Below are 12,272 nucleotides of genomic sequence, written 5' to 3'. Positions count from 1 at the left end.
AAGCTGCAGTCAGTAACTGGGTCTCTTCTATCCTCCACAGGCAAGACTTCCAATTTCTTTATAAAGGGCCTGTTGGTTGTTATTAGAAAGAACATACAAAGATCTTACCTAGCATGAACTTCTCTCCAGAGGAGGCAAACATTCATTAGTAGAAAAAAAAGGGAAAGGGAGGAATTAAAAACAGCCATGGGAAGTGTAGGGTGAGAGAAATGAGTGAAAAAACACTGCTTTCTCAAGGTCACCAAAGAGCAGTCAAGGCCTGCAGTGAAACAGCGAGAGCTCTCCAAGGGCATGAGAATGTAAAGTGAACTGAGGTTTTCACTTACTTCCACTGCTGAGAACAGCCCCCTCCTCATTGCAATGTCAATTTCCAACAAAATATGGAAACAACAACTACCTTGTTAGACCAAATTATTAAATTGTTTTACTATCAGACAAGCCCAGACAAAAGCAGTTTCTGTGGACAGCTGACCTGCTGTGAGCGGCCCCTGTAGCCATACCTCACAAGGAGTTAATGGGAGGCTATGAACTGTTGTGACCTCACCTTCCCATTTGTTCACTGACACAGAGATGCTACTGCTCTTTAACCTGTCTGAGAAACCTTTTTTCCTAACATAACCCCAAGATTCTGTGAATCCCTCTCACATTCATATAAATATATATTAAGAAATCTACTTGAAAGCACTCATGTTGAAATTAGTCTGCAATCCCTTTGTTTAAAGCTGCAACTGTTCCACAAAGGCTGTCTGCAGTAGTAGTAGAATTTGTCAAGTACAGCTCCCAAAATGTGAAATAAAAAGCAACAACAGAACAAAGCCTTGAACTTGATCAACAAGGCAATCAGTGTCTGCATGCTTTTTTTCCCTGCATAAAAAAGAGACTGGATTGTTTTTTACATAGTTGTCAATGAATTTTTCCAGCATGGGAAGACTCCTCTAATAAATTAAAATATTCATTAAAGCAGATGCACTCAGCAAGCCTCTTCGGATGAACAAATGAGCTCAAACTGAAAAAACACTGTCTGGCTGAACATGAGCATCACTAGTAAAATCACCAAACCACTTTTTTTTTCTCCCTCAAGTGCCTCCTTCCCCTGCGGTATGAAGTATCCAGGAAAATTTATCTCATTACTGATTGTTGTGAACTAGTCACATGCATGGGATTTAAGCCACCCAGCCATGGCAATGTTGAAGACCAATCATGAGCTGAGCTGATGCCAAGACCCCCAGGACTGTTGAAATAATCTCATGCTTTACAGACCAAATTCAGTACCTGACATGTTTAAAAATATGAAATTATTTTAATAACTTTGTTTACATTTCCAAAAAATCAGCAAACATTGTTAAAATTCACTTCATCTCAAAATCACAGAATCAAATAGTCTGTGAGAATACTTCCAGCTTACAGTTTGACATTAATCTGACAGATAAAATAGTATCTGGAATGATTCTACTGAATTCTACAGCTCACTGATAAAAAGCATCCCAACCTACTCAAGCAGTAAACAGAAAACAATCATTATTTAACCCTTACCTCAAAATATCTTTTTGACGTTACTTAGCAAAAATAAACAACTCTGTACTTAAAATAAATGATGTACAATTACAACAGCTCTTATGCAACCTGTAGTATAATCTGCAACAAATAGAAGTTTCTCATTCGACTGTGAGCCCGGTTACAGACCTGTAAATAAAGACTAGTGATAAAGTCTCTGGCTGCCCAGGAGAGATCTGCTGAACCAAACTGTTTCATCACAGAAACTTGCACAACAGTAACTCAGACGCAAAAGAAGTAAATTACCATGGTACTTCAGAAAAAGAGGAACTACAGTCACTACAGTGAAAAGCATGTATATAGGAATTTGTACAAAATATGGGCTGACAGATACATGGTATTTTAGGAGCAAGCATATCAGAGATTCGGATTTTACCTTCTGAAAATCCATCAAGTATGGCTACAAAAGGAAAAGAAACCGTAAAGCTCAACAAAACTCTACAAGAGAACAAGTATCTGCTTTCAGGGGAAAAAAAAAACCAAACCAAAACTAAACTAAACACCAGCATTCTAAGCAGTTATGACCATCCAAATCTGTGACTCAGGAAAGAAAACATATGAAGCAACTGAGAATTGACTAACACTTCTCCCTCTTACATGAATTTAAAATGGAAGGTTTCACAGTTCCATTGATGCAGTTTAACAGTCAGAAGAGCAAAGCAGGGCTGGGAGGAGTTTGATTAGTCAAACAGTCAGTGTTCTTAACAAAGTTTATTAATTGGTTATTTGTGTCCTGAATGTAAATGGCAAAACGGGTGAATTGTAACATAGGGATAGCAAATTTCTTTTTCTTTTTTTAACTAAGAGCAACCAAAATATATTATTCCACTTTTCAGAACAAGCCATTCTAATGCAGAGTTGATCACATTAATGGTGCACTTTGTAACAGTCCATGGAGACAAAGCAAATTAACACTCTGGCCTCTTTTGAATATCATCTTATCTGAGGCCCGAGGAGAAAGCAGAAGTAGTTAGTAATTAGCTGTGGCCTTTAATAATAAAATTACATTAATCTTCCAATGTTAGGTTTTGCAATAAAGGTATAGCTTCATGGTGGTAGAAGCACAAGAAGATACCAAAAATAGCTAAGCATGTCTTTAGCCATGAATGAGAAACTTCCTGTTTTATGTAATAATCACACAGCATGAAATTTTAACAACCTGGCATGTTTTGAACTTACTTTACTTCACTCATTGTTAAGACCAAATGGCTGATAGTGTCTAAAAACAACATTAAATGAAGGGCAGCTATGTAGGAATAGGAGATGCGATCCTCAAAGTGAAAATCTGAAGAACCTTCCCCTTTGAAACACAGGTTAGAAAAATACTATCATATAACGTTAATGGAATTTTTATTCAACACCCAGCTCTCCATTTGATGGGGAAGCAGACAAACATATCCCTTTAAGAAAAACCCCAAACAACAGAGTACTCCTCTACTGCTTTAGAACTGATGAATGCGTACCCATTTCTCCTAGACTTTGTAAAAAACAAAAAAATTGGCAGGAACCCTTAGAAGAGTGCCTTATCAGGAAGGGCCAGCCCAACCACTGCTCTTTCAGTTCTTCCAGGAATGGTTTATTTGTGTGCAATGAATAAGGAGATGCTAGATATGATTGGAGTACATCACAGTGAACAAATACTACCCACAGGCTGTGGGCACACAGACTCAATCCCTCTTAGCAGGTGTTTAAATTACATGCTCTTAAAAGCTTAACACTTTGTCTGGATTCCAGATATCAACCTCACTGCTAGCTAAGTTGGAAACAACAACAGAAGTCATCAGTACAAAAAAAAATTGCTGTAACAGGCTTCTAAGAGCAAAAAGCTTCCACACTCCTCTTTATTTCAACAGAGATGATTAGTTAAGGTGCTTTAGGATTCTGCATGGCAGACAAGCTGGCAGAGGTGGCCATTTACTAAGCTCTGGAGTCTTTAGCGGGTATCTGAGGGCAGTTCCTGAGGCAGAACCCTGAACTGCTAGTTTCTGTAGCGGGGCATCTGTGGAGCAGGGGCTCCCTCTAAGGGGACTGAGGAGGAGACTGTCATCAGCTGTCCACCGTGAATTCTCTCATTCACCCGCAGGTCACAGCCATCCTGCAGCATCCTTATAGCTATCCTTGCAATGTTTTTAGAGTCATCAAGTCCACTGTGAGGTCTCCCATCATAATTCATGCCCAGATTTTCAAGCATGATTGTCAGCTTGGTCTGGTTCCTAGGAACCTGATGGAGAAAGGGAGTAACATTCAAGGATTAGGTTCAGAACCAAATCTTTTTAATCTAACACGAGGCAGTAGAAACACATGCAGATTTTAAGTCTACTTAAGTCACATATTACTTTCATGTTGCCTTCTGTCAGATCACTAACCATTTAGCTTCAAAGCACCTTCGTGAGACAGACACTCCCATTTTTACAGAGGAGACACAGTCAACAGTGTCTAGACCTGAGATGATGTCAAGGGCCTCTCACCAGCACCAGCTCAAGATACACCTGTGCTGGCAAGGGTAGAAGCCACAGCCTAGATAAATTTAACAATCTTTACAAAAACAAATTACCACCCACAGAGGCATTGCAGAGGGAATCAGATTCTGGTTTTCCTTCTAAATTCTAAGTGATTAAAGAAGCACCAGGCTCCTGATTCTCACTGACATCAAGATCCTGAATGCCTTCAACCTTCACAGGATCTGATCAGCAACATCTACAGCAACCCTGTAATATTTGCCCAGCACCAAGTAAAGCTCTTCCCTTATTAAATGTCAATCTCTCTTTTATCTAGAGGTCCTAATCTTTCTCTGTCCCCATTACACTGTCAAAAGTCAAGACTATATGAGGGTAGAGGTGCAAATTAGTTTTGTAGTGTATTGCATGAAAACAGGAAAAAAAAATTGAAAAATCAATACAGTCTTTTCAGCTGAACTACTTCGAAATACATTTGATCTAAGAGGACCGGTATAAAAGTTTTAGACAATCCTTCAAGGAGCACAACCTGACTCTTAAAAACAAGATTAAAACCAAAATGCTGTAGATTATATGATCTTCAATCAGTGAAGTGAGATCTGCACATGAAGCACATTTGAAAATCAGGCACCAGGCAACTAGTTTAAGTACTATAATTTTATACTACACAAGTAGAGATGACAAGCACAACAGGACATTCTAGACTTTTAAACCAAGTTTTCCCATAAGAGAAACAGCAATTTGTACAAACCTTGTAGAAGTTCCCATATGATTTGCGAATATTGATCCACTTTTTGGCGAAAGAAGGGTATTTGATACGGCTAATACGGCACTGGATGTTCAAAAATTTACTCATATCCCATGATCTTAAAAAGTCAAAAGAGGAAAACATTAGTCATATATAATCCTGTGTTCTACATATTACACACTTGTAGAACTAAGAGCTGTCTTGTCTCTGGTAGAAGAAAAACAGTTTAGGAAAAGCTCTTTTGCTATAGTCATGGTAAAGAATTTTTTGATATGAATTTGTTAATCATGGCCAAAAAAATAATGACATGAGCAAGACTTTCACCAGGATAGTTTCAGGTCCACAATGGTTAAGACAAAAAATAGCACACCAAGTACTCCACCTACCACATCAACACTGAAAACTGCCAATAAATTAGATGCTTACACAGCCCTCGGGGAAGCAAGCGACACCTTAAATCTTCCTGATTATTTGGGTATGCATGTACCTCTATTTCAGGTAGGCTATTGAAACTCGACTGCACCTAGTTTTATGAGAAACCAGATCTCTATGAAAATATGAAGAAATTATAATCCTATTTATTTAGCAGCCTGCCTTCCTGAAGGGAACCACCCCAACAAGTTTGTAAGCGGCAAGCTAAAGTAAAGCTTTTTTTCCCCATCTCTTGTAGCTGTCTATGCAATCTCACCTATACAACAGAGATTTCAATGCACCTATTTTCCTTAAGGAATTTCACTGAGGGTATTCCTCTGGAGGGGAATTCCAGAGACATTTAGGCCCAGTAATATAACCAGCCTTGCGCCAGTTTTGCTTTAGCATTTTCTGTTTTGAATTCACCGTTGCTTCCAAAGATAGCAATGTATTACAGGTTAAAAATTAGTTAAACAGAAATATTTACCATAGCTCCTTAAATTTATTAAGATTGGAATGGCATTATGTTAACTCCTTATTTTTAAGGTGCACATGGGTCTATACTGTACACCTCAAGTCCTGTGTGACACCTTTTTAAATGGTTCACACTGGACACAACAGTATTTCAGTAACGTGGGTTCTTCGCCAGAAAAGACCTGTGACCTACAGTAATTGTCTAAAACTTCAGTAACTTTGAGAAAAGGGTCTCATGGCCAAAACCAACTCTCATTAATTTAAGTTGGGTCAGTCAAAAAAACCCTGTATATCTATTATGTATCTACTAATCTACTCTGATAAATTATTTTTCAAACTACTCATAGACTAGAATATTTATCTGGGCTTTACTTGACAGAAGCGTTAGGAAATTATGCTCAGATTCCACAGGCTGTTTTTTCATAAGCTCCATTTTTGTTTCAGGGTTCCTCTCATTCTGGTTCAACAGAGTCATTGCATCAGAGCAGCACAGAACTGCCTTTTTAATCCATCACAGCAGAAGACCTGCTGCAGGCAAGTACGAAAGTGCTCATCATTTACCTCAACATAGCTAATGTTAAAAACTCCGTCATACTTAAATCCTTCATTCCAAGAGAAGGAGTAAAGCAGATATGTTAACAGAATAATACTGTTTCACAGCTAAAAGGCAAGTGGCATCTGTAAAAAAAAAAAAATGCTCTGGCCAGTGCTCTACAAGATAAAGCTCAAACACTGTATTTCACTATGTAACAAAGGTAAGATCCCAAGAACAATATTGCACCACAAATGTATCTAGATCTCAAGACCTCTTCACCATGCAGTTATCTGGGGACTTGATTTTCCACATAGACCTTGTGAGAGAGCAAGTTCAGGTGGCAGTTCCAGAGACTAGTGGAACATACAAAGCTTGTCAGAGGTGGGACCCACCAGAGCCACAGTCCTCTAAGCCAAAGCAGAGGTTTCTGTGCTAGCCATTTCTCCTTGTTCCATAAAGACCACCGTCCATTGTCTTCCAGCAAAATATCCAGTATGTATTAACAGTAACACTAACAGACACAGGGTACCACACCACACCCACCACACACTTCTGAAGCCTCAGATGCAGAAGGGCACAGAAGTTACCTAGAACTAAAACTGCAGTGTTATTTTCAGGTATTACGTGCTAGATATAAATGGAGAATTACAGCAGCAATAAAGCATAAAGTCTGTTCAGCATCACTTTGTTGCATACAGACCACTAGGAAAGAAACGGCGCCATCTGATGGATTTAAGCTTCATTTTCAATGGTTCAGTTCAGCCTTCCCAATTTTACCAAAAGCTTCAATTAAAATAAAATCAGCAAAATGGCAGTGTCCTGATCCATCTTTAGCAATGCTCTCACAAATATTAAACACGGTTTTGCGGTTTTAGATTGTGCTGAAGGTTGCATAAGGACATACCCATCAGTCAACATGGAATAGCTATACTTTGTTCCCAGTTCTCGTTGTCTCATCCACTCTACAACATTCTGCAGAACTTGAGGAAAAGTATCAGCTTTATCAACAATGTCCTAAGAGAACAAAAAAACCCAAAACAAAGTAAGGAACATTTTTTCAGGAAAAGAAACAACCCAGCATTAAGTGTAAAAACTGTATTGGTATATGGGGACTTACAAAATTGGCTTCATCACAATCTTTACAAAACCAGCTTACACATTAACAGATGACTGGAGAGATTTTTCTAAACTGAAAAAATAGCACCACAAAAGCACCGCTACAAGAGCCAGCCTCCTAATAGCTTCTGTAAAGGTAACAAGGTTAGTCAGCAGTTGAACTAGGATTAAAACATTTGAGGTTGTTTCCAAGGCTCCTTCTTAAGTCACTTATCAAAAGCCATTGCCATCCTAAGACTCTAAACTCTTTAGAATAAAAATCTTAGAAGAGGAACTGATGCAATTCAAAAGGTACTTAGCTCTACTAAAGATTAAATTCCTCCACATGAATTAAAAAGTGAATGCTCTTCCCCACAAAATGACCAATTTAGTGAAATCAGCTCTGTGATAACTGGGAGAGGGAAAAAACAAGGATTAAGAGAATAGGCCTTACAGAAAAATAACCATGAAATATTACCATTTAAAGTTACCAGTGTGAAAACATCAACACCACATATCTTTTTTTCCTGTTTCTTCCTGAAGAAACAAAAGCGCAATTACCTGGGTTATTCCTGTCAGACTGATGCAGAAGTTTGAAAGCTTGGGATTAATCTCTGGCTTCACGTATTGCTGAAAGGTATCCTCCTGTAACAGGAGAATCAAAGGCTCAGCTGCAGCACGCTGTGCAGCCCACAAGGCAGCTTCTCTGGCTCGCCTGCAGCCCAAAGGCAACAGCAGCTACTTGTCCTGCTGCAGGCAAAAAGGAGTGTGTACCACCTGAGCCAGTATGAGCCTCCTGACTGGCCATCATCAGATTCCTGATGGGACACATAGCTTTTCATAAAGTCACCCCAAAACAAACCAGAACATGTCCTTTCTCTCAGCCAGTAGGCACCAAAGAGTGGGAATGTGGATTTAAGAGGGGGAAAGGACAGACAGTAAAAAAGCAGAGGATTTGGGAAAAGAAGAGTGTGAGTAAGGAAAAAAGTGAAAGGCATGAGCAAAGCCTTGTGTTTTTTAGGTGGTTTCTATAAAGGTTCACCTGCAATTCAAGGAAAGCAACCAGTTGCACACCTCAGAAGCTTCATGCAAGTCCTACACCTCTGGATGCCAGCCACCCAGAGACAAACAAAACCTCACTCTGGGAAACTGAGCAATGCAAGACTGAAGACTGAAGGCAAGTTTCATGGAAAAAAGAAAGCCCCAAATCCCTGCTGTTATACAAAACCTTTTAGACAGACAAAAAAACCCACTCTAAGAGCAATAAAAACAATCCTGGTAATCTGCACAATCCTTTTTCTGCAGTTAGTCATACATGTAGCTATACTTTAGTTTAGCATCACAATGATTACCGGAAATCCTCCTCCTCTTAAGAGTTCTTCATAAATGAACCATTAGTCAGAGGTGTGCTCACTGAGTCACTCAGTTTCACTTAAGCAGCGGGTAGTTTATCCTAAAAGAAAGCTGTACTGGAACAGAGCACTTGAGGCTACCAAATGCCTGCTAAGTATGTTTGTTTAAAATCAGGTTACACAGCTATCAATCTGTTGGGTACAATGTAGAAACAGTTGAGCCCGACAAGAAGTGGAGTTCACTCAGCCTCACTTTCTACATCTCTGCATTAGTGTCTTCTAGATTGCCTCACACAGGACCACAGAAATTAATCATTTTTTATTATGATGAATCCCTTAAGTCCTAGAAATAGATTTGTGGACCTTAAAGCAGGGAAAGAAAGGGCAGGTGGGAACAGACACAGACAAGAAAACTCGTTATCAGTAGAGGGAGTCAACAGCAGGAGAATGATCATTTGGAAAATGCTTTCAGAATAGAAAGTACTGTTTGTACCTAAGAGACACAGAGGATAAGCCCTTATGAAAAAAAAAGTATGCTATTTTAATGAAGTTCAAGATCTACTTAAAAACTAATTTAGACTTTCTGATGCAAACAAGTTACATCAAAGAATAGCATACCAACACAGCAATTAGAGCACTTACTATTTCCAGGGTACGTGTGTTTACTAAGACAACAGGAAACTCAATTATTTCATGTACAAATTCAGGTGGGTTTCCTTCTTCACATGTTGCTTCAAAGTCAACAACACAGATGTAGTCATAGCAGCTGTTTCCATTAGTGTGTTCCTTCTGCATCAGCTTCTGTTTCTTATAATAATTTTTCAATCTCTTTTTCAGTACATCTTTCACTCCTCTAAAGAAATAGGGAAAGTGACAAAGATTGCACTCTTGTTTAATTATTTCCCTTGTTGTAAAACTGAAGCTGTATTTAACATTTGAAAGTTCAACACTTATTAATCCCATTTTGAACACAAGCACTTGCAAAGTCTGAATTCCACTTTATCATAGAGGAGTGTTATCCCCATCATCTATGCTACATTATATCCCATTATCTGGGATAACGCAAAGGCTGTGATACCCCCCATCAATACAATACCAGGGACAGACTGGGAAGGATGGCACAGAGAAACTCTGCAGTCACCTCTAGTTCAGCAAGACTCAGTATCCAAAGCTTTTCCAAAGCTCAAGTCTTTGTAGATTACTCCTAGTTGGCCCCTGGCCCTGGAAGAAGTATTGCTTCACCTGTGCCCTCTACCTGAAGTGAGTCATGCCTGAGGCCTTTCTGCATCAGTGGCATAGATAACACAGAATCCAGCTTAAATGCCCACATTTTAAATTCTTCTTAATTTAAATTTAAAATTGAGCTCGAATAACTCTATTAAAGTATTTGAGATTTCAGTTGTCAGAAAAACTTCCTGGTCAAGATCCTGCTTTTCAGGAGGTTTGTGGCTATAAATAAATTCACATGGCAAGAGATTAAAGTTACTTACTGCGTCCTTTTAATACAAACATTGAGTGCATATGCCAGAACTGCCATGTACCAAACCAGAGCTGAATAAATGAGGATAATTTACCCTTTCAAGGAAGTTGTTTTCAAAATTATTCATTGCAAATGGAATAACAGAAGCTGTAAGAGATATGTGTAGCAAGTGGTATTATCAGAAAAGCAGCCCACTGATCCACAAATAAGAACTGAAATCAAACTACTAAACCTGCATTTGAGAACATCAACTGCTTCTGCAGAGATAACTCTTCTTCACCCTGGTTTACTGATCTAGTTTAAGTCAATGTCCAGTTCATTCAAAGTTGAGACAGTATGGGAACTGATGGAGCGGGAAATTACTTCTTTCTCCATCAAACTTATAAAAAAAGCTGAAAATAGGAAACGATCGACTATCATGATAACCTCAAAGGAAAGGATGGAGTGTGGCAATCTGCTCAATTCTCTACAGTCACTATTTGTTTACAGACAAGACATATTCTGACTTGACTTAATTGAATACATTGACGAAAGAAGTCTAGCTCTGCTGAAAGAGAAATTTAAAGCTTTCAGCATTTACAACTAGATTAAAAAATGCATGTAGAAAACTTACAACCTAAGAGAAGACCACAAACACATCATACACTATTTGAATTCTGCTTTTTATTTTTAAATCCGAGCAACTGCTAAACAGCTACAGACATCTAATGTGTTTTATGAAAAAATTTCTCAGGTAATGATAAGATTTTTTCCTCCTGAAGCACTAAATTAATTTAACCAACTAACTCCCCACCACTACTTCCTCATTACTGTTGCCTACAGAAACAATACACTTCATTTTTCCCAGCTGACCTTCTTCACAATATCTCAAATATGTCCGGCCACAGAATTATTAGTCTTGCAGCTCATTTTCAATACAGGAGGAACTATGCTATATTCCCTTGCCTCCACCCCAGTGAGCACAAAATCAGCTTGTAATACATTCATTTTTTCACATTATTCCAGGGCATGTATTCAGAGTAGCAAACTCTCCATCTAAGGGTACCTGTCCTCTGATTGATTAATCCTGAGCCACATCACCAGAGTTTGTAGCGAGTATCAGATCTGTACTGGTACAGTAAATAAAAATATGGCTGTTCTGAAGCAAGTTTCTATATGATGGTCTGCAGCACCACCTGAGAACCACTGTAGTTCTTCTTTCCCCCTTGACCAAAAAGTGATGAGAAGTACCTTACAGTTATGTATTCTTTCATTTCTTTGGGTTGCCAGTTGAGACAGCACACATAAAGCAGTATACTTTAATCCTACAACAAAAGCTGCAACAAGATTGCACATAAAACAATTGGTGTCTGGTGCTGTGTCTGCTTTTCACTTTGTGCTGAGTTTTTAAACCTCAAAATAATCATCTCTCATGGCTCTACTGCTCTCAAAGATAAATCAAGATGTTAACAAATAACCTGGTTTCAAGCTTGAACTCTGCGAGTTTACTTCTGAGCTCTTCTCTGGTCATTCTGTTGATATAACCATTGGTTATAGCAATTTCTTTGTAAATCGGATCACTGAAGTCGTTTGAACTGGCAGCTGAGGTTTTGCCATTAGTTTCTTGATCACTGATCCTACAATGCTGCTTACCCTAGAAAAAAGAGAAATCAGGAAGTCATTTAAGAAGGTCGAAACAAGAAGCCTGAGCATTCATAGTTCGTTTTGGCACCAAAACGCAGTAAAGCATCACACTGTTACACTTGTGATCCGACTGAGCGAACTAGCTTAGAGACAGGTAAGAAAATAAATACTGCCTGAAACACTATTTACTGCCTGAAGCCTGCTCTGAAACACTGTTTTTCTAAACAGCAGCAAACAGAATAAAGGGATACTCATGCACGCGTCTTGAGCCACGTCGAACAGCAGCTCTTGGAGACAAAACTTGAATACGCATCCTAATCTGAACAGAGTTCTGTGGTGCAAGCGGGCAAAGCCTTCACCAGCTTTCTCTCGACAAGTGAATTAACCAGAATCCACACTGACTGGGACACGCGGGCCGGTGCCCAATACGTGCAAAATAAACAAAGCAATAAACTAACAGGAAGAACTACGGACACTTCGGCTCCCGACCGCGGCCTGCTCGCGGCCTTTGCGGGGTGCGCACACGGCGCGGCCTCGGGCGGGC

At 39.1% G+C, this 12,272-nt stretch overlaps 1 protein-coding gene across 3 annotated transcripts in view; it reads right to left on the bottom strand.

Moving 5' to 3' along the window:
* Window positions 1-1,280: 1,280 nt before the first annotated feature.
* The window catches only part of ERI1 (exoribonuclease 1), a 12,812-nt gene continuing 1,820 nt past the window's right edge, over window positions 1,281-12,272 (bottom strand). The window contains exons 2-7 of one of the 3 annotated variants that reach the window (XM_042049598.1): window positions 11,563-11,740; window positions 9,268-9,478; window positions 7,835-7,918; window positions 7,083-7,192; window positions 4,762-4,876; window positions 1,281-3,775 (exon numbers count right to left, since the gene is read on the bottom strand). In XM_042049598.1, coding sequence (XP_041905532.1) covers window positions 3,533-3,775; window positions 4,762-4,876; window positions 7,083-7,192; window positions 7,835-7,918; window positions 9,268-9,478; window positions 11,563-11,740 — 941 coding nt within the window. In that variant the 3' untranslated portion in view covers window positions 1,281-3,532. The remainder of the gene's footprint in view (window positions 3,776-4,761; window positions 4,877-7,082; window positions 7,193-7,834; window positions 7,919-9,267; window positions 9,479-11,562; window positions 11,741-12,272) is intronic. The other 2 variants (XM_042049599.1, XM_042049600.1) reach the window with 2 other exon arrangements.

Source organism: Corvus kubaryi, unplaced genomic scaffold (genome assembly GCF_017639235.1).
Source record: "Corvus kubaryi isolate FWS band 111438036 unplaced genomic scaffold, C.kubaryi_AGA036_p1.0 71, whole genome shotgun sequence".
Lineage (NCBI taxonomy): Eukaryota > Metazoa > Chordata > Aves > Passeriformes > Corvidae > Corvus > Corvus kubaryi.
Note: the sequence above shows the minus strand (reverse complement) of the source record. Positions and strands in the feature narration are given on the sequence as shown.